A 22,682-nucleotide genomic window follows, 5' to 3' on the forward strand; every position below is an offset into this window, starting at 1 on the left:
TTTCCATTCCCCATTCTGTTTCCCTTCTCAACCCAGCTCTTTTCACCTGGCCAACATCTTCCTCTGGTGCTCCTCATCTTTCCCTGTCTTCCATCTATATTCCATTTTCAACCCTTTACCTCTTCCACCGTCTTACTTCATTCCCACTCCCCCATCAACTCACCTTTTTCTCTCACCTGGTTTCACCTATCATCTGCCAGCTTGTATTTCTTCCTCTCCCCCACCTTCTTATTCTGCCTTCTTCCCTGTTTCCAGTAACTATGAAGGGCATCAGCCCAAAACATTGACTGTTTATTCCCCTCCATAGATGCTACTTGACCTACTGAGTTACTCTAGCATTGTCTGTGCGTTGTTCTGGATTTCCAGCATCTGCAGAATGTCTTGCGATAGGGAATGTCTTTTAAAAGTTGTAATTGGACTCACATTTACCACTTCCTTGGGCAGTTCAAAGTTCAAAGTAAATTTATTGCCAAAGTACAGATACATCACCATATACAACCCTAATACTAATTTTCTTGTGGGCATACCCAGTAAGTCCATAATAGATTAAAAAATCATAGAATCAATGAAAGACCACACCAACTTGGGTATTCAACCTGTGAAAAAGACAACAAACTGTGCAAATACAAAAGGAAAGAAATGATAATATCCAGACCATGAGATGAAGAGTCCTTAAAAATGAGCTCATAAGTTGTGGGAACATTTCAATGATGAGCAAGTGAAGTTGAATGAATTTATCCCTGTTAGTTCAAGAGCCCAATGGTTGAGGGGTAATAAATGAACAATATGTCAGCAGCACATATGTCAGGATGCTCTTCATCGACTATAGCTCAGCATTTAACACCATCATTCCAAAAATCTGTGCGGATTGGTGATAATATCTCCTCCTTGCTGAAGATCAACACTGGCACACCTCAGGTGTGTGAGCTCACTGCTCTACTCACTTTATACCCATGACTATGTGGCTAGGCATAGCTCAAGCACCATTATTAAAATTGCTAATGATACAACCATTGTTGGTGGAATCTCGGATGAAGATGAGAGGGTGTAACAGGAGTGAGATATTCCAACTAGCAGAGTGGTGTCACAGCAACTTGTAATCAATGTCAGTAAAACACAAGAGCTGATTGTGGACTTCAGGAAGGGAAAGACAAAGGAACACATACCAATCCTCATAGAAGAATCTGAAGTAGAGTGAGTGAGCAGTTTAAAGTTCCTGGGTGTTAAGATCTCAGAGGATCTAACCTGGTCCCAACACATCGATGCAGTTATAAAGAAGGCAAGACAGCGACTATACTTCATTGGGAGTTTGAAGAAATTTGGTATCTCTTATTAGTCAAAAATACACTCAAAAACTTCTATAGATGTATCGTGAAAAGTATTCTGATACGCTGCAGCCTGTCTGGTATGGGGGAGGGGGGGGTGCTACTGCGCAGTACCAAAAGAAGCTGTAGAGGGTTGTAAATTTAGTCAGCTCCATCTTGGGCACTAGCCTACAAAGTACCCAGGACATCTTTAAGGAGCAGTGTCTCAGAAAGGCAGTGTCCTTTACTAAGGACCTCCAGCACCCAGGGCATGCTCCTTTCTCAGTTACCATCAGGTAGGAGGTACAGAAGCCTGAAGGCACACACTCAGCAATTCAAGAACAGCTTCTTCCCCTCTTCCATCTGATTCCTGAATGGACATTGAACCCATGAACACTACATCACTTTTTAAATATATTTGTTGTTTGCATGATTTTTAATCTATTTAATATATGTATACTGTAATTGATTTATTTATTATTATTTTAATTTTTTCTTTCTGTATTATGTATTGCATTGAGCTGCTGCTGCTAAGTTAACAAATTTCACAACACATGCCGGTGATAATAAACCTGATTCTGGGCTGTTCCCGAACTTGGTGGTGTGAGTCCTGAGGCTCCTGTACCTTCTTCCTGATGGCAGGAATGGGAAGAGAGCATGTGGGTGGTGGGTGTCCCTGATGATAGATGCTGCTTCCTTGTGACAACACTTCATGTAGATGTGTTCAATGCTGGGGAAGGCTTTATCCTTGGGACTGGGCCATATCTGCTACTTTGTCAGATTTTCCATTCAAGGGCATTGGTGTATCTACACTAGGCTGTGTAGTAGCCAGTCAATATACTCTCCACTGCACATCTATAGAAGTTTGTTGAAGTTTCAGATGTCATGCCAAATCTTCACAAACTCCTAAGGAAGTAGAGGTGCTGCTGCACTTTCTTCATAATTGAACTTATAAGCTGGGCTCAGGACAGGTCCTCTGAAATAATAAAACTGAGTACACTGTAATTTGAAGTTGCCCACCCTCTCCAGCTTTGATCCTCCATCAAAGACTGGCTCATGGACCTCTGATTTCCTCCTCCTGAAGTCAATAATCAGCTCCTTGGTCTTGCTGACATTGAGTGAGAGGTTGTTGTTGGGGCACCACTCAGCCAGATTTTCAATCACCCTCTGATATGCTGATACAGCACCCCCTTTGATTTGGCACACAATTCGTAGTAAACTCGAATATTGGAGCTGTGTTTAGCCAGGCGTATGTATAAAGGGCAGGGGGCTAAGCCCGCAGCCTTGTGGTACACCTGTGCTGTTGCCAGTCTGAACTGACTGGAGTCTGCCCAAGTCTGCAATCAAGATCCAATTGAACAAGGTGGTCTTGAAGCTTATGAGCAGTTCATTTCATACACCCACTACGTGGAAAAACTTGCTCACATCCCTTCTAAGTCTTTCACTTCTTAAATCAATGCCTTTTAGTCTGATTCTCCTACACAGGGTGAAGAAAAAGTGATCATCTATGCCCGTCTCCTCCCCAAGATCCTTCATCAGGATTGGATGATGAGTTATAAGGGAAGACTGGGCTGTTTACCCTGGAGTGAATCAGGCTGAGCAGTTGTGGTAAACTATGTATACCTGTCTGGACATGCCCCTCTGCTGACTGCTCCTGTGGCTCCTCCCACAGATCCCTGTATAAAGGCACTGCTCCCCGAGATGTCTCCGAGATGTCCTGCTCCCTTTTGCTGTTAATAAAAGCCTATCATTCACTTCCAGTCTCCGAGAGTTATTGATGGTGCATCAATTTTATTAACAGCAATTTTAAAACATGGAGAGCATTTTACGACCCGACAGATTGGATCTCGACCCTCAATCCCAGGAAGCCAGCAATGCTTTCGAACTCTGGCTAGCATGCTTTGAATCGTACCTGGAGGAGATTCAAGTGACTGATCTTGCCACGATGCACAGAGTTCTCCTCTCCAGGGTCAGTCCAAGGGTCTACTCCATGATCAGGGACCAAACGGACTATCAGGGCGCGCTGGATGCCCTCAAAAGACAATACCTGTGGCCGGTGAACACCGTCTACGCAAGACATCGCTTAGCGATGCGGCAGCAGCGGGCCGGAGAGTCGAGTGCTGAGTTTGTCTGGGCCCTACAGACAGTCGTGTGGGCCTGCAATTGCAGGGGGCTGACGGCAGAACAGCATGCAGAGCTCCTGGTAAGAGACGTCTTCGTCACGGGGATCAGGTCAGTGTACATGCGCCAGCGGCTGCTGGAACACGCCGATCTTACCTTACATTCGGCGATCGAGCTGGCCGACACGCTGCACAATGCTGACGCTCTTCAGGCGAGTGATCTCTCACCGGCCTCGTGGACGCTGCAGACCCTGAACCCACTGGCGAATCAACCTCGGCTGCTGCCAGTTGCAAGTCCGTGAAGTCCCTGCAACCCACTGGCGAATCGACCACGGCTGTTGCCAGTCGCAAGTCCGTGAAGTGTTACTTCTGTGGACTCGAGAAGCACCCCCGAAAATGCTGCCCGGCCCGAGAAGCTACCTGCTCCAGCTGCGGAAAGAAGGGCCACTTCACCAAGGCCTGTAAATCCAAACCGCGAGCGGGGTCGAGCAGTGCCGCGTGTGAGGCATGGGGGCCGCCATCTTGCCTGCCTGCTGCGTGCAAGGCATGGGGGTGGCCATCTTTGTCGGCGCCACCTCACCCCGCCTCCAACCCACAGGTGCTTACCGGGCACCAAGACAGCGATTCAACCCTGGCCTCCTTGACCCTCGACCAAAGCGTTCCACACCAGCTTGCAAGGTCAATGATGGACATCATGGTGGAGGGGCACAGGACTAGCTGTCTGTTTGACATGGGCAGCACTGAGAGTTTTATTCACCCGGACACAGTGCAATGCTGCGGATTCATGACACGGCCGGTAAGCCAGAGGGTCGCCATGGCTTCTGGGTCGCATACAACAGATATCCGGGGGGGAGTTGTGTAGCGACATTGGTGGTGCAGGGCACAGAATATCGGGACTTTACATTACTAGTCATGCCTCAACTGTGCCCCTGTGCTATTGGGGCTCAACTTCCAGAGCCACTTGAAAAGTGTGACGATGGAGTATGACGGGCCCCTCCCACCAATCACTGTCAGAAATCCTCAGTTCCGTGGGAATTCATCACATACCCCGCTACTGCCCCCACACACACACCGACCCGCACACCCAACACCATGCCAACGGCTGCGCTACTGACACCACTTGCAGCCTCTCCACCCTCAAGATCCCTCCCCCACTGCTGTTCGCCAACCTGACCCCCGACTGTAAACCTGTGGCAACTAAAAGCAGGAGGTACAGCACAGGGGACAGGACCTTCATTAAGTTGGAGGTGCAGCGGCTGCTCAGGGAGGGGATCATTGAGCCAAGCACAAGTCCTTGGAGGGCCCAGGTGGTCGTTGTTTGGACCGGGCAGAAAAATAGGATGGTCATGGACTATAGCCAGACCATCAATAGGTTCACGCAGCTTGACGCATACCCCCTAACCCGCATCGCAGATATGGTCAATCAGATAGCTCAGTACAAGGTGTACTCGACCATAGACCTAAAATCTGTTTACCATCAGCTCCCCATCCGCCCGGAGGACCGCCCCAACACCGCCTTTGAGGCGGGCGGCAGGCTCTATCACTTCCTGCGCGTCCCCTAAGGTGTCACGAATGGTGTCTCTGTCTTCCAGAGGGAAATGGACTGGATGATGGACCAGTGTCAACTGAAGGCCACGTTCCCATATCTGGATAACATCACCATCTGCGGTCACGACTGGCAGGATCACGACATCAACCTCCAACAATTTTTCCAAGCGGCCAAAGCTCTTAACCTTACTTATAACAGGGACAAGTGTGTGTTCGGAACCACTCGACTCGCTATCCTCGGGTATGTCGTGGAGAACGGAGTCATTGGCCCTGACCCTGACCGTATGTGCCCCCTGTTGGAACTCCCTCTTCCCACCTCAGAACCCTTAAACGGTGCCTGGCTTTCTTTTCCTATTATGCCCAATGGGTCCCTCACTACGCAGACAAAGCCCGCCCCTTGGTCAAGTCCACCGCATTTCCCCTCTCTGCCGAGGCCCGCGCGGCCTTCAGCCGCCTTAAAGGGGACATTACCAAAGCAGCAATGCATGCAGTGGACAAGACCATTCCCTTCCAAGCAGAGAGTGACGCCTCCGACTTTGCGCTGGTTGCTACCCTCAATCAGGCAGGCAGGCCAGTAGCATTCTTCTCTTGTACCCTTCAAGGCCCTGAAATTCGGCACTCCGCGGTGGAGAAAGAAGCCCAGGCCATAGTGGAAGCTATTAGGCACTGGAGGCACTATCTCGCCAGCAAAAGGTTCACCTTGCTGATCGACCAGCGCTCAGTTGCATTCATGTTTAGCAATCAACAGCGGGGCAAAATCAAAAATGATAAAATTTTGAGGTGGAGAATCGAACTCTCCACCTACAACTATGACATCCTGTACTGGCCTGGAAGGCTCAATGAGCCCCCTGATGCCCTATCCCGGGGAGAGTGTGCCAGCGCGCAGCTCGACCGGCTATACACCCTCCATGCAGATCTTTTCCACCCGGAGGTCACCCAGCTTTCCATTTTGTGAAAGCCCGGAACCTGCCTTACTCCCTTGAGGAAATCAGGATGATGACCAGGGACTGCCAAGTCTGCGCTGAGTGCAAACCGCACTTCTACCGTCCTGACAAGGTGCAACTTATCAAGGCCACCCACCCCTTTGACTGAGTGTCGACTTTAAGGGCTCCCTTCCCTCCACCAACTGCAATGTGTACTTTAACATAATCCACAAGTACTCACGGTTCCCTTTACCATACCCTGCCCCGATACCACTGCCACGTCCGTCATAAAAGCCCTGCGCCAGCTCTTCACTCTGTTTGGATATCCCTGCTATGTCTACAATGACAGAGGGTCCTCATTTATGAGTGACGAGCTGCGCCAATACCTGCTGGCTAGGGATACTGCTACTAGTAGGACCACGAGCTATAATCCCCGGGGAAATGGACAGGTGGAGAGGGAGAATGCCACGGTGTGGAAGGCCACAGTCTTAACCCTTAGGTCAAAGGGACTGCTGGTCTCTCACTGGCAGGAGGTCCTCCCCGAGGCACTCCGCTCCATCCGCTCCCTGTTATGCACATCCACCAATGCCACCCCTCATGAGCGACTCTTTTCTTTTCCCAGGAAGTCTGTCACTAGGACCACCCTACCGGCTTGGCTGACGTCCCCAGGGCCAGTGCTGTTCCAGAAACATGCGAGGAGCAATAAATACTCCCCGACGGTCGAGAGGGTTCACCTACTTCATGCGAACCCCCAGTATGCCTACGTGGTCTTACCTGATGGGGGGGGGGGGGGAGAGGACACGGTCTCAATCCGCGACCTGGCACCGGTGCTACGTAGATCGCAGCGACAGATTCGACCGCCTGATAGACTTAACCTGTGAATATACTTGTAAAAAACTTCGCCCTGTGGGGACTCTCTTTTAAAACAAAGGGGGGGTGAATGTGGTAAACTATGTCTACCTGTCTGGACAAGCCCCTCTGCTGACTGCTCCTGTGGCTCCTCTCACAGACCCCCGTATAAAGGCGGTTGGAGGCACTGCTCCTCCCTCAGTCTCCCGATGTTGTGCTCCCTTTTTGCTGCTAATAAAAGCCTGTCGTTCACTTCCAGTCTCCGAGAGTTATTGATGGTGCATCAGCAGTGACCTTAGAGAGATTTAAAAAAATATGAAGAGTATAGATGCCCCTCAGAGGGAAGGAGAAGGGCATAAATTGTCAGTCTTTTTTTCCCCTTTCTAGGGAAGTCTAAAAGGGCATAGACTTAGAAGGGATGTGAGGGGCAAGTTTTTCACATAGCGGGTATATTAAACGAGCTGCCTAAGGAAGCGGTAAAGGAGAACATTTAGAAGCCGTTCAGTGACATAAGAGATTCTACAGATGCTGGAAATCGGGAGCAACACACACAAAAAGCTGGAGGAACTCAGCAACAATGGAGGGGAATAAAATCAATGTTTGGTGCCGAGATCCTTCATGGGGACGTTCGGTATTCATGTTCTTCACTGAAAGCTCTAAATGCACCACATGTACCTGTTCGGAGATATTAAACCACGACTGAGGCGCACGCACGGGTACAGAGCGCCAGAAGCTCTCTCTTCCCCACCCACCCGCGGCGGCGGGAAAAGGGCGACCCCTCTCCCTTCGCTCAGGGAGAGAGGAGACAGGAACGACCTTCTCAAGATGGCGTTGCACCGCACATCACACCCCTTCCTCTGATTGGTCACCAGTTGCCCGGAGACGGTTGCTCAGGCAACTGTTGTCAAACGGAAAAAGATGGCGAAGATCAGCCGGGTTTCTCCCGCTTGCGGCTGACCGACGGAGTGAGCGAAGGTGAGAGGGGAGAAGGGATCGGCCCGGACTCAACCCGCACTCCCTTTAAGTGAGCAGGGTTGGGGGAGGAGGGATGTGGAGAGACGGGCCGCGGAGCATGCCACTACTGATGAACTCACATCTCGTCTCCTTTCTTCATAGAGTTTTAACAACCCGGAAACAGGCCCTTCGGCCCACCTCGTCCATGCCTAACCACGGTGCTTATCTGAGACAACCCCTTCCCCCTTCCGCCTGCATTTGGTCCATAAATCTCTAAATCTTGGAGGCACAAGACCAACAAGCAGTCTGCTGGAGGCACTCAGAGGGCCCAGCAACATCTGTGGAGGGTAAAGAATTGTTGATGTTCCGGGCTGAAACTCCGCATCGGGATAGTATATTATTTATTGCTCCCTCTGCATCTTTCGTATCCATGAACCTCTCCAAATACCTTTTAAACGTTTTGCAACTCATTTCATGTATTTGAAAAATTTGCCCTTCAAACCCCCTCTTAAATCTATACCCTATAGTTTTGGAGTTCCCTACACTAGGAAAAGACTGTGATTATCTACAGTATCTATGCTCCTCATACTGTAATTTTAAAGGAACCCCTTAGCCTCCTTAAGGGTAAACAGTCCCACCTGTTCAGACTCTCAATAAACAATAGGTGCAGGATTATGCTATTCAGCCCTTCGAGCTAGCACTATGATCATGGCTGATCATCTGCAATCAGTACCCCGTTCCTGCCTTCTCCCCATATCTCTTGCCTCTGCTGTCTTTAAGAGCTCTAACTATTTTTTGAAAGCATCCAGAGAATTGGCCTCCATTGCCTTCTGAGGAAGATCATTCCACAGATCCACAACTCTCTCATTATAACTCATCCCTCAGTACTGGCGACATGCTTGTGAATCTGTTCTGCAGCCTCTCTAACTCACAACCATCCTTTATTATGGTAACCAGAACTGTCCAAGTGCAGTCTCACTAGAGTTACAATGTGAGGTTCTAACTCTTGTACTCAGTGCCCTGGTAATGAAGGCAAGCATGCCATCTTTCTTCTTCACCATCTTGTACATCTTTGTCACTACTTTCATGGAATTGTGTATGTGTACCCCAGGTCATTCAGTTCAGCAGTACTCCCAGGCCCAAATATTTATTGCACATCCTTTCCAAATTCATACTTTACAAAGTGCATTACTTAGCACTTCTCTCAATCATATAATAATATCCTAAAACATACTGGATGGTTAGTTCATTAAAATATAATAATACTGCACTGTCAAAGTGTACATTATGATATTATAAGTGACAGCTTTGGATTAGAAATATTGTTCTAATAGTCTGCTACTGCAAGAAAATGAACCTCAGGATTCATTTATATATGGTGACATATATATATACTTTGATAATAAAGTTATTGTGAACTTTGCTAGCTCTTGGCAAAAATTGGAATAGCATTATACTAGTTGTTTCATTTCTCACATTTCTTAATAACATTATATTGTATTATATTATATTGATTGATTGGCTGGATGTCGGTCCTGTCCGACAAAGCAAGGAAACCTGACCAGGTGAGTTTTTAAAGTGGAAAAGCTGTTGCACTGGTGCAGTTCCACCCTCTCAACTTCATAGCTTTAAGTCCAGTGGTATGAGCGGTCGTCACAACTGGGGTCTTCCTTGGTTGCAGCGAATTACCAAGAATTATTCCGTGCTTTGTCATGCATTTTGTGGCCCATGAAGCGTTGCAGAACTGCCTTCCTGGTTATCGGATATCACTGTTGATCTCATCCACCCAATCTGCCGGATGTGACTTCACATGCTAGGGCAAGCATGTCCCTATCTCAGCAGGGAATGAGGCACTGTAGCATTATGATATTTTTATACATTAGTTTATTATTGCCCCTGAATTGGAATATAATTAAGAGTAAATTATGTTGGTTGATCTGGAGTTACATAAAGGCCAAGAAGGCATATTTTCTTCTGGTAAAAAACAAATCAAAGTTCAAAGTAAATTTATTATCTGAGTACATATATGTCACTATATAAAAGCCTGAGATTAATTTTCTTGTGGGCACGCTCAATAAGTCTATAGAATAATAACCATAATCAGTGAAAGACCACTGAACTTCGGCATTTTACCAGAGTGCAGAAAACAACAAACTGTATAAATACAAAAAGAAATAAATAGCAAAATCTTGAGATGAAGAGTCCTTGAAAATGAGTCCACTGGTTATGATGGGGCAAGTGAAGTTGAGTGGAGTTATCCCCTTCAGTTCAAGAGCCTGATGACTGAGGGGTAGTAACTGTTCTTGAACCTGGTGGTGTGAGTCCAAAGTCTCCTGTACCTTATTCCTAATGGCAGCAGTGAGAAAAGAGCATGTCCTGGGTGATGGATGCTGCTTTCCTGCAACAGTGTTTCCTATTAATATGTTCAATGCTTGAGAGAGATTTACCCATGATGGACTGGGTAAATCCACAACTTTTTGTAGGATTTTCCATTTAGAGGCATTGGTGTTTCCACACCAGGCTGTAATGTATCCAGTCAATATACTCTCCACTAAACATCTGTAGAAGTTTGTCAAAGTTATTGATGTCATGCCAAATCTCTGAAAACCCCTGAGGAAGTAGAGGTGCTGCAGTGCTTGTTTCATAATTGCACTTACGTGCTGGGCCCAGGGCAGGTCCTCCAACAATCCTGGTCTTATGACAGTCTTGTGCTTTCATGATTAGCATTACTGCTGGAACTCCAGATTTATTTAATCTTTTGACTATAGATTTAACAGATGGCACAGTGGGATTTGAAACATTGACTCTGGACCAAGCATTTAGATCTTACTTTAGTAACGTAGCTGCAATCCTACTGTATCAACACTTCCACCTTTCTATTTCTCAATCAAGATAAGTTCTTCAGTTTGATCGGGTTCCTGAAATAATATCTCTGAAATGAATGAAGAAGAGGCTGTAGGGGAGAACAAATCTCCTTCTTCTGAAAATATTAACCCCTTGCCTTCGGACGCAGATCTTCAAAATCCAGATGAAGAAGTAACAAAGGTAAAATGCCCACATACAACCTGTGGAGTTTAATGCCATAGGCAGAGTATGAATAGTGCAGTGACATAGATAGAAGAGCTGATGTTTCAGTCTTGGAACAGGAAGTGAAATGGTGGGTTAGTAAGGTTGGTGGTGTGGTGCATAGTGTAGAATGTTGCCAAAGGTTACAATAGGACATTGATAGGATGCAGAGCTGGGCTGACGAGTGGTAGATAGACTTCAATCTGGAAAAGTGTGAAGTCATTTTCTTTGGAAAGTCAAACTTGAAGGGAGAGTACATGGTTAATGATAGGATTCTTAGCAGTGTGGCGGAACAGAGAGATCTTGTCAACAATGTCATAGATCCCCCAAGGTTAAGATGTTGTATAGTGTGTTGGTCTTCATTAGTCAGGAGATTGAGTTCAAGTATGTGTGTGAGGCTGGTTTTCTGTGCTTGCTGTCAGATGTGGGAGGTCCCGGAGACTCCCGGCCTCCCTGGACAACTACATCTGCACCAGGTGCGTCGAGCTGCAGCTCCTTAGAGACCGTATTAGGGAATTGGAGATGCAGCTCGATGACCTTCGTCTGGTCAAGGAGAGTGAGCAGCTGATATTGAGCAGCTATAGGCAGGTAGCCACTCTGGGGCCTGGGGAGACAGATAAGTGGGTAACAATCTGGAGAGGGAAGGGCAAGAAGCAGGTACTAATGAGTACCCCAGTGGCTGTACACCTTAACAATAAATATTCCTGCTTGATTACTGTTGGGGGGCGGGGGGTGGGATGGCCTACCTGGGGGAAGCAACAGTGGTCGTGTGTCTGGCCCTTTGGCTCAAAAGGGTAGGGAAAGGACGAAGATGGCAACAGTGATAGGTGACACTATAGTTAAGAGGTCAGACAGGCGATTCTGCGGACGCAGGAAAGAAACACGGATGGTAGTTTGCCTTCCAGGTGCAAGGGTCCAGGATGTTTCTGATCGCGTCCACGATATCTTGAGGTGGGAAGGAGAACAGCCAGAGGTCATGATACATATTATTACCAACAACATAGGTAGGAAAAGGGAGGAGGTCTTGAAAACAGACTACAGGGAGTTAGGAAAGAAGTTGAGAAGCAGGACCTCAAAGCCTGTGCCATGTGACAGTGAGTATAGGAATAGAGTGAGGTGGAGGATAAATGTGTGGCTGAGGGATTGCAGCAGGGGTCAGGGATTCAGATTTCTGGATCACTGGGACCTCTTCTGGGGCAGGTGTGACATGTACAAAAGGGACTTGAATCCTAGGAGGACCAATAACCTGGCGGGAACGTTTGCAAAGGCTATCGGGGAGAGTTTAAACTAGAATTGCTGGGGTTGGGAACCAAACTGAAGAGACAGAGGAATGGGAGGTTGATTCACAAGTTGAGAAAGCTTGGAGACAGTGCAAAAGGGAGGATAGGCAGGTGATAGAGAAGGGACGCGCTCAGTTCGATGGTTTGAGATGTGTCTACTTTAATGCATGAACAAAGCGGATGAGCTTAGAGTGTGGATCAGCCCTTGTTATGTTGTTATGTTGTTATCAGCACTCAGATGTTGTGGCCATTACAGAGACTTGGATGGTGCAGGGGCAGGAATGGCTACTTCAAGTGCCAGGCTTTAGATGTTTCAGAAAGGACAGGGAGGGAGGCAAAAGAGGTGAGGGCGTGGCACTGATGAGCAGAGATAGTGCCACAGCAGCAGTAAAGGAGGAGTCATGAAGGGATTCTCTACAGAGTTTCTGAGAGTGGAGGTTAGGAATAGGAAAGGGTCAATAACTCTACTGAGTGCTTTTTATAGACCACCCAATAGTAACAGGGACACCGAGAAGCAGATAGGGAGACAGTCTCTGGAAAGGAGTAATAATAACAGGGTTGTTGTGATGGGAGATTTAATATTGATTGGCATCTCCCTAGAGTGAGGGGTTTAGATAGGGTAGAGTTTGTTTGGTGTCTTCAGGAAGGTTTCTTGACACAATATGTAGATAAGCCTACAAGAGGAAAGGCTGTACTTGATCTGGAAATGAACCTGGTCAGGTGTCAGTTTTCTCAGTGGGAGAGCATTTTGGAGATAATTCTATCATAATTCTATCTCCTTTACCATAGCATTGGAGAGGGATAGAAACAGACAAGTTAGGGAAATGTTTAATTGGATAAGGGGAAATATGAAGCTATCAGGCGGGAACTTGGAAGCATAAATTGGGAACTGATATTCTCAGGGAAATGTATGGAAGAAATGTGGCAAATGTTCAGGGGATACTTGTATGGCATTCTGCATAGGTACATTCCAATGAGACAGGGAAAGGATGGTAGGGTTCAGGAACTGTGGTGTACAAAGACTGTTGTAAATCTCATCAAGAAGAAAAGAAGAGCTTACGGAAGGTTCAAAAAACTAGGTAATGATAGGAATCTGGAAGATTATAAGGCTTAAAAATGAAATTAGGAGAGCCAGAAGGGGCTATGAGAAGGCCTTGGCAGGCAGAATTAAGGAAAACCTCAAGGCATTCTAAAAGTATGTGAAGAGCAAGAGGATAAGACATGAGAGAATGGGACCAATCAAGTGTGACAGTGGAAAAGTCTGTATGGAACCAGAGAAAATAGCGGAGGTACTTAATGAATACTTTGCTTCAGTATTCACTACAGAAAAGGATCTTGGCAATTATAGGGATGACTTGCAGTGGACTGAAAAATTTGAGAATGTGGATATTAAGGAAAAGGATGTGCAGGAGCTTTTGGAAAGCATCAAGTTGGCTAAGTCACTGCGACTGGACAAGATGTACCCCAGGCTACTGTGGGGAGCGAGGGAAGAGATTGCTGAGCCTCTGGAAATGATCTTTGCATTATCAAGGCTTTGTCAAAGGCAGGTTGTGCCTTACAAGCCTGACTGAATTTTTTGAAGATGTGATTACGTACCTTGATGAAGGTAGAGCTGTAGATGTAGTGTATATGGATTTCAGCAAGGCATTTGATAGGGTGCCCCATGCAAGGCTTATTGAGAAAGTAAGGAGGCATGGGATCCAAGAGGACATTGCTTTTTGGATCGAGAACTGGCTTGCCCACAGAAGACAAAGAGTGGTTGTAGATGGGTCATACTCTGCATGGAGGTCAGTCACCAGTGGAGTGCCTCAGGGATCTGTTCTGGGACCACTACTCTTCATGATTTTTATAAATAACCTGGATGAGGAAGTGGAGGGATGGGTTAGTAAATTTGCTGATGACACAAAGGTTGGGGGTATTGTGGATAGTGTGGAGGGCTGTCAGAGGTTACAACAGGACATTGATAGGATGCAAAACTGGGTTGATAAGTGGCAGATGGAGTTCAACCCAGGTAAGTGTGTGAGGTTCATTTTGATAGGTCAAAGATGATGGCAGAAGATAGTATTAATAGTAAGACTCTTGGCAGTGTGGAGGATCAGAGGGATCTTGGGGTCCAAGTCCATAGGTCACTCAAAGTTGCTGCACAGGTTGACTCTGTGGTTAAGAAGGCGTACGATGTATTGGCCTTCATCAATTGTGGGATTGAGTTTAAGAGAGGAGAGGTAATGTTGTAGCTATATAGGACCCTGGTCAGACCCCACTTGGTGTACTGTGCTCAATTCCGGTCGCCCCACTACAGGAAAGATGTGGAAACCATAGAAAGGATGCAGAGGAGATTTACAAGGATGTTGCCTGGATTGGGGAGCATGCCTTATGAGAACAGGTTGAGTGAACTCAGCCTTTTCTCCTTGGAGCGATGGAGGATGAGAAGTGACCTGATAGAGGTGCATTAGATAATGAGAGGCATTGATAGTCAGAGGCTATCCAGGGCTGAAATGGCTATCATGAGAGGGCATAATTTTAAGGTGCTTGCAAGTAGATACAGAAGAGATGTCAGGGTATGTTTTTTATGCAGAGAATGGTGAGTTTGTGGAATGGGCTGCTGATGGCAGTGGTAGAGATGGAAACATTAGGGTCTTTTAAGAGACTCCTGGATGGCTACTTGGAGCTTAGAAAAATAGAGGACTGTGGGTAAAGCCTAGGTAGTTCTAAGTTAGAGACATGTTTGGCACAGCTTTGTGGGCCGAAGGGCCCGTGTTGTGCTGTATGTTTCTAGGTGCCATGAGATAATTTTGCAACTTTATAAAACTCTGGTTTGACCACACTGGAATATTGTGTTCAATTATGGTAGCGTCATTATAGGAAGGATGTAGAAGGGTGCTATCTAAATTAGAGAGCATGTCTTTTGAGGATAGGTTGTGTGAGCTAGGGCTTTTCTCTCTGGAGGAAAGGAGGATGTTTCCTGTGGTGGGAGAGTCTAAGAATAGAGGGGCGTTGTTTTAGAACAGAGATGAGAAGGAACTTCTTCAGCCAGAGAGTGGTGAATCTATGGAATTCTTTGCTGTGAGTGGCTTCGGAGGCCAAGTTTTTATGTATTTTGTATTAAGTCAGGGGTTGATAGATTTTTGATTGGTCTGGCATGAGGGGGTACAGAAAAAAGTCGGGAGATTGGGTCTGAGAGGAAAATTGGATCAGCCATGATGAAATGGTGGAGCAATCTGAATGGGCCAAATAGCCTATTTCTGCTCCTATATCTTATAGTCTTATGAGTGCAGAGGAGATTTACCAGGATGTTGCCTGAATTAAAGAGCATGCCTTTGGAGGATAGGTTGAGTGAGCAAGGGCTTTTCTCTGTGGAGCGAAGGAGGATGAGAGGTGGCTTGATAGAGGTGTGCAAGATAATAAGAGGCGTAGGTAGAGTACATTGCCAGAGACTTTTTCACAGGGTGGAACTGACTAATATAAGGGGTCATTACTTTAAGGTGCTTGGAGGAAAGCATAGTGGGCATGTGAGAGATAGTTTTTTGTGCACAGTAAGTGGTGAGTATGTGGAAAGTGTTGCCAGGCTGGTGGTAGAGGCAGGTACATTAGGGACATTTAAGTGACTCTTACATTGGCACATGCATGAAAGAAAAATGGAGGGCTATAGGGGAGTGAAGGGTTAGGTTGATCTTAGAGTAGGTAAAAGGGTCAGGATGACATCATGGGTCAATGAACCTGCTACAAGTCATGTTCGATCTGAGTTCTGGTGCTGTCCATGTGGAGTTTGCATGTTCTCTCTGTGATCCCCTGGGAACTCTAGTTTCTCCCCACATCTGAAAGAGCTGTGAGTTAGACAACCAGTGTAAATTACCCCTGGCATGGAGATGAGGGGCTTTGAAGGGATTGTGGAGAGAATAAAATGGATAGGTGTAAATGGATGCTTGACCGTTCACATGGATTTGATTACACTTATTTCTGCTTTCTCTCTCTCTATGACAATGCCTCTTCTTGATAGCTACTTGAATTTAACTGGTGTTTCAATAATATATATTTTTTGATACCATGATGATTTCTAATCATGAATTAGTAACACAGCATCATTGTGAATAGCTTTGATTGTTGTCTTCGTAATCAAGAAAAAAAAGCTGTCAGATAACTTTCAAAACATTGGAACACAACATCAGTTAGCAATCAAAATGTATTCTTTTCCTGCTTGTTATTTTGTTTTATTTTCTGTCAGGATGCTTGTAAACTATACAAAAATGACACTGACAAGATTACTTCTTCAGAGCCATTTATGTACAGACAACGACCAACATCAGAAAAAGCACAGGTAAAGGACATCAGCTCAAACCAGTCAACCAGACAGACTTGGTTCCTTATCATTTGTTAAGAGTGTAAAATTAACCTGTGGCCATCTACCACAAAGATGAAATACTTGGGATAATATTCAGTGTAATAGTTTTTTCACCCCAAGGACCAGATCGGCATTGGTCAGAATTGTTTGCATAATTGATTGCATAATTATTCACTCCCTTCAAGTCAATATTCAGCAGATGCACCTTTGGCAGCAGCCTTGAGTTTGTGTGGATAGGTTCTGAACATGGTAATTTTTCCCCATTCTTCTTTACAAAACTACTCAAGCTTCGTCAGATTGCATGGGGATCGTTAGTGAACATTCCCTTTCAAGTCCAGTCACAAATTCTCAATTGGATTGAGTTCTGCATTCTGACTTGCCTACACCGGGACATTAACTTTGTTGTTTTAAAGCCATTCCTGTGTAGCTTTGACTTTATGCTTGTGTTCATTGTCTTGCCAGGAAACAAATCTCCTAAGTCAAAACACAGAAGTACAACTACAGATGCTGTGGATCAAAGAATACGTACACAACACCGGAAGAACTCAGCAGGACAGGGAGCATCCGTGAGAAAAGAGTAGCCAACGTTTCGGGCCAAGACCTTTCATCAGGAATGCAGGGGAAGAGAGGGCCGAAGCCCAGTAATAGAGATAGGGGAGGGGGTTGGGCCTAGAGGTGCCAGGTGGAAGACCAATCAGAGGAAAGATAAAGGGGGGAGGAGGAGGGGATAAGCATGAAAGAACTGTAGAGATAAAAAAGCAGAAAGTTGAAAGGGGAGAGAGGCAGAGAGGGACCTGGGATAGGGGAAGGGGGAAGGGGAGGGAATTACCGGAAATTGGAGAATTCAATGTTCATACCATCAGGCTGGAAGCTACCCAGACAGTAGATGAGGTGTTGCTCCTCCAACCTGAGTTTGGCCTCATCATGGCAGTAGAGGAGGCCATGTATGGACATATCTAGATGGGAATGAGAGGCAGAGTTGAAGTGGGTGGCAACCGGGAGGTCCTGTCTATTGTGACGGACGGAGCGTAGGTGCTCGACGAAGCGGTCCCCCAATCTGCATCAAGTCTCACCAATGTAGAGGAGGCCGCACCGGATGCAATAGATGACTCCAGCAGACTCGCAGGTGAAGTGTTGCCTCACTTGGAAGGACTGTCTGGGGCCCGGAATGGTGGTAAGGGGGGAGGTGTGGGGACAGGTGTAGCATTTGCGCTTGCAGGGATAAGTGCCAGGTGGGAGCTCTGTGGGGAGGGATGTTTGGACCAGGTAGTCGCGGAGGGAACGATCCCTGCGAATAAACTCACCTACTTACCTTGCCTCTGCCTGTTTTTGCCGAAGCCTTGCTGAGCCAAAGCCTTACCACTCTGACTCAGACTACTTCAGAGATGACTGCTTCACTAGACTTTCTCACAGAGTCTGTGTTTTTAAAGTTCTTTGCTGGACCTGCGCGGGAACACCTCTGTTGCTTCGGAAAAAACAGGTGGAGGCAAGGTAAGTAGGTGAGTTTATTCGCAGGGATCGTTCCCTCCGCGACTACCTGGTCCAAACATCCCTCCCCACAGAGCTCCCACCTGGCACTTATCCCTGCAAGCGCAAATGCTATACCTGTCCCCACACCTCCCCCCTTACCACCATTCCGGGCCCCAGACAGTCCTTCCAAGTGAGGCAACACTTCACCTGTGAGTCTGCTGGAGTCATCTATTGCATCCGGTGCGGCCTCCTCTACATTGGTGAGACTTGATGCAGATTGGGGGACCGCTTCGTCGAGCACCTACGCTCCGTCCGTCACAATAGACAGGACCTCCCGGTTGCCACCCACTTCAACTCTGCCTCTCATTCCCATCTAGATATGTCCATACATGGCCTCCTCTACTGCCATGATGAGGCCAAACTCAGCTTGGAGGAGCAACACCTCATCTACTGTCTGGCTAGCCTCCAGCCTGGTGGTATGAACATTGAATTCTCCAATTTCCGGTAATTCCCTCCCCTTCCCCCTTCCCCTATCCCAGGTCCCTCTTTGCCTCTCTCCCCTTTCAACTTTCTGCTTTTTTATCTCTACAGTTCTTTCATGCTTATCCCCTCCTCCTCCCCCCTTTATCTTTCCTCTGATTGGTCTTCCACCTGGCACCTCTAGGACCAACCCCCTCCCCTATCTCTATTACTGGGCTTCGGCCCTCTCTTCCCCCGCATTCCTGATGAAAAGTCTTGGCCCGAAACGTTGGGTACTCTTTTCTCACAGATGCTCCCTGTCCTGCTGAGTTCTTCCGGCGTTGTGTACGTATTCTCAAATCTCCTAAGTCACAGTTCTCTTGCAGACTGCATCCACGATTTCCCTGTATTTTTTGCATTCATTTTACCCTCTACCTTCACAAGCCTTCCAGGGCATGATGCAGCCACCATTATGCTTCACAGTAGGGATGGTACATTTTTGATGATGTGTGGTGTTTGGCTTATGCCAAACAGCGTTTAGCCTGATGGCCAAAAAGCTCAATTTTGGTTTCATCAGATCTAAAACCTTCTTCCAGCTGACTTCAGAGACTCCCTCATGCCTTCTAGCGAACTCTAGCTAGGATTTCATGTGAGATTTTTTTTCCAACAGTGGCTTTCTCTTTGCTGTTCTCCTATAAAGCTCGGACTGATGAAGCACTTAGGCCAAGGGTCAGCAACCCGCGGCTCCGGAGCCGCATGCGGCTCTTTGATCTCTGTGCTGCGGCTCCCCGTAGTTTGTTAGTTTTTGAAATGTAATTCGAAATTTGAAGGTTATGGTGATCTTGTACAATCTAAAAACGTTGTGGAGACCGCATTTCCTGGCACATCCGAACTGCCTCACAATTAGCCACCATTCTGGCTAAGGGAGATAGCCTACGGGGGTTTGTGAGTACGTGTCTTTTGGAGCATCCGCGCCCACGGGGACGGGTTGAGGGAGGCTTTAAATCAAGGCTGTTTAGTTCGAATAAAGTTACCTTTGACTGCAGTGTCTTTATTTTAGCGCTGCGTGTAGCGCTACACCGCTACAACATGTTTTTTATCGCTAATAATATACATCACCACTGCCAATGCCTGACACCCGCCAGTGCGCGCTTTCTTTTAATTCTTTGATCCAAGGTAGGCTACCTATAGAGTAACCTTCAACCCAACGTCTTTTTTTCGGAGTTCAAAATGTTTTTGTTGCATGCAGAAATGTAATTTCGTTTTCTCTGCAGGAGTTCATCAATTTCATAAATGCAACACATTATAGTTTGTTTATACATAGCATAAAGGCAAAAAAAAACCGTTGTATGCAGTGTTATTTCATTTTAAATGTCAAACGGGTTTTGTGGCTCCCAGTGTTTTCTTTTCTGTGGGAAATGGGTCCATATTGGCTCTTTCAGTGGTAAACGTTGCCGACCCCTGACCTAGGCAATAGTTGTTATATGCGCAGTCTCTCCCATCTCAGTCACAGGAGTTTGTAACTCGTCCAGAGTTGTCGTAGGTCTTTTGTGCTTGCCTCACTAGTCCCTTCTTGCACGGTCAGTCAGTTTTTGGGGACAGCCTGTTCTAGGCAGATTTACAGCTGTGCCATATTCTTTCCATTTTTTGATGATTGACTTAACTACTCCAAGAGGTATTCAGTGACTTGGAAATTTTCTTGTTTCCATCTCCTGATTTGTGCTTTTAAATTACCTCTGCAGAGTTGCTTGGAGTGTTCTTTTGTCTTCATGGTGTAGTTTTTGCCAGGATAGTGACTCACCAGCAGTTGGACCTTCCAGACGCAGGTGTATTTTTACTACAATCAATTGAAACACCTTGACCGCACATAGATGATCTTCATTTAACTAATTACATGACTTCTACAACCAATTGGCTGCACCAGTGATGATTTGGTGTGCCATATTAAAGGGGCTGAATACTATGCAATCAATTATTTTGTGCTTTATATTTGTAAATAATTTAGATCACTTTGTAGAGATCTGTTTTCACTTTGAGATGAGTCTTTTTCTATGACCAGTGTCAAAAAACCCCAAATTACATCCACCATGATTCAATGTTGTAAAACAATAAACATTAAAACTTCCAGGGGGGTGAATATTTTATCTATATATTACACCAAAATTATATACTGATTTCTCCTTATGGTAAAAGAAATTTTGGAATATAATGTATATAATTGGTATATAATCATTCCATAATGTTGATTTGATGTTAGTCACTGGAGCCACTGATTAGTTCATCTACAATTTTGAATAAAAATTGCCACAATCTCATTCTGAGAAACTCCAACTTTTCTTAATGGCAAACATTCCTGTTCCTATTCTTTTCATGCTTCCTGTTTTAAAGTCAATTTTCTTTTATGCTCCTTTCATTGTTAGAGGTTAATCTGACAGACCTTTTATTAGAGTTTGGATCAATTGAATTTAATGAGAAATTTCAATTTCGATTTATAGAGTAATACAGCACTGAATTACTATTTCGTGCAGATCAAGGGCACCCATCTAAGCTAGTCCCAGTTGCCTGTGTTTGACCTATAATCTTCTTAACTGTTCCTATCCATTTACCTGTCCAAATTTCTTTCAAATGTTGGTTATGAATCTGCCTCTGGCAGCTTATTCCATATAAGGAATTAACTGAGTTAGATGCACAAACAACAAGCAGAACACTCTCTGGTTGGAAAGGTTACCACTTAGATTCATGTTAAATCTTTCCTGTCTTGCCTTAATTCCTGATTCTCCAACCCTGGGAAAAAGACTGTGCATTATAACTATACCCCAAAAAGAAATTAGATACATACTGTACATAAAAAATGAATAATTATAGGGATTTAGGGATTACACCAGTAACTTATTATTAACTATTAGGATATATCTTACATATTGGCGAGTATCTTCAAAGAGGTTTATACTGGAGATGTGATTGGAAAAGATATAATGAAGAATCTTATGAAATCAAAAGGTGGAGACAATGCTTACCATGAGCAATTTGTGCAACAGCTCCAAGAGGTATGCCTCTTTTTTTACTCTTTCCTGTCACTAATTTGTAGTGTGAACAGCTGCCAAAGATGTAAATTGTGCTAAAGCTTAATTATTGCCTGCAAAGGAGAAGCAGAAAGCAATGGTGTGGATTGTTGATTACATTTGCCTCAGAATTCAGATTAATTTATTATCACATGTACATTAAAACATATGGTGAAAAGTGTCATTTGTGTTAACAACCAATACACCTGGGGATGTTCTGGGGGCAGCCGGCAACTGATACGACAAGTTACAGCATCAACATAGCATCCCACAATTCTCAACAGAATAACACAGAGCACAACAAGCAACAAAACAACAACAACACCAAAACAAGCTTCTTTCATCCCTCCTACCCACCCACACACACAGACTCCAGAACAGGCCTTCAATCTCCATTATCCAGGCTTCAGCCATCTGACTTCACTTCTGGATTTCTGACTGACCTTCGGGCTCTGATCTTAGTATGAATCTCTGGGCTAATCAATATCCTGTTGTAACCTCAGACATCCTTCTTCACTGTCCACTACACACCAGTTTTAGTGTTCTCTGCATACATACTAATAAAGGAAAAAGACAGGTGGATATTGAGCTGTTTCCACCGGTGGGAGTCTTGAACAAGCAAGCATGGTTAGGAGGTTAGTCATTAAAATTGAAATTTGTGTTAACAGCTTCTTGTAAAGGTGGAGAATAGCTATAATTCTCTCACCTAGATGGTTGAGGAGGTTATATTATTGGAAGCATTTAAGAGGAGGTGGATAACTTTTTGAAATATGTCTGAACTTCCCAACAGTAGCACACATGAGGAGATTAGGCCTGGGGCAAATCAGCCATGCTTATATTTATAATATTGAATAGGGAGGGGGCAGGCTTGGAAGGCCAAATGGGTTACTCCTGCTCATTTTTATATGTTCCTGAATATAATCTGGAGTAAATCATTGCATCCTTAGTTCAAATTTCAAAGTCCAAAGTAAATTTATTATCAAGGTATATATGTGTCACTATATACAATCCTGAGATTTATTTTCTTGCTGGAATACTCAACAAACCTATAAAATAATGACCATAACAGAATCAATGGAAGACCACACCAATCTGGGCATTTAACCAGTGCGCAAAAGACAATAAACTTTGCAAATACAAAAAGAAAGAAATAAAAAATAAATAACCAACAAATATCAAAAACATGAGATGAAAATCTCATAGGTATATGGTATATGGATATATATGGAGATAGGTATATGGACAGGAAAGGAGTGGAGGGTTATGGGCTGAGTGCGGGTAGGTGGGACTAGGTGAGATTAAGGGTTC

General features: G+C 45.4%; 1 protein-coding gene across 7 annotated transcripts in view; it reads left to right on the forward strand.

Moving 5' to 3' along the window:
• Window positions 1-7,623: 7,623 nt before the first annotated feature.
• dlec1 (DLEC1 cilia and flagella associated protein) overlaps window positions 7,624-22,682 on the forward strand; it is a 209,625-nt gene continuing 194,566 nt past the window's right edge. For 4 of the 7 annotated variants that reach the window (XR_009512561.1, XM_059971719.1, XM_059971722.1 and 1 more), the window contains exons 1-5: window positions 7,624-7,719; window positions 7,861-8,045; window positions 10,591-10,743; window positions 16,267-16,359; window positions 21,219-21,359. Coding sequence is in view for 5 of the 7 variants with exons in the window: in XM_059971719.1 (XP_059827702.1) it covers window positions 10,636-10,743; window positions 16,267-16,359; window positions 21,219-21,359 (342 nt within the window). In the remaining 2 variants the exon portion in view is untranslated. The remainder of the gene's footprint in view (window positions 7,720-7,860; window positions 8,046-10,590; window positions 10,744-16,266; window positions 16,360-21,218; window positions 21,360-22,682) is intronic. The other 3 variants (XM_059971718.1, XM_059971720.1, XM_059971723.1) reach the window with 3 other exon arrangements.

This window comes from Hypanus sabinus, chromosome 6, assembly GCF_030144855.1.
Source record: "Hypanus sabinus isolate sHypSab1 chromosome 6, sHypSab1.hap1, whole genome shotgun sequence".
Classification (NCBI taxonomy): Eukaryota; Metazoa; Chordata; class Chondrichthyes; order Myliobatiformes; family Dasyatidae; genus Hypanus; species Hypanus sabinus.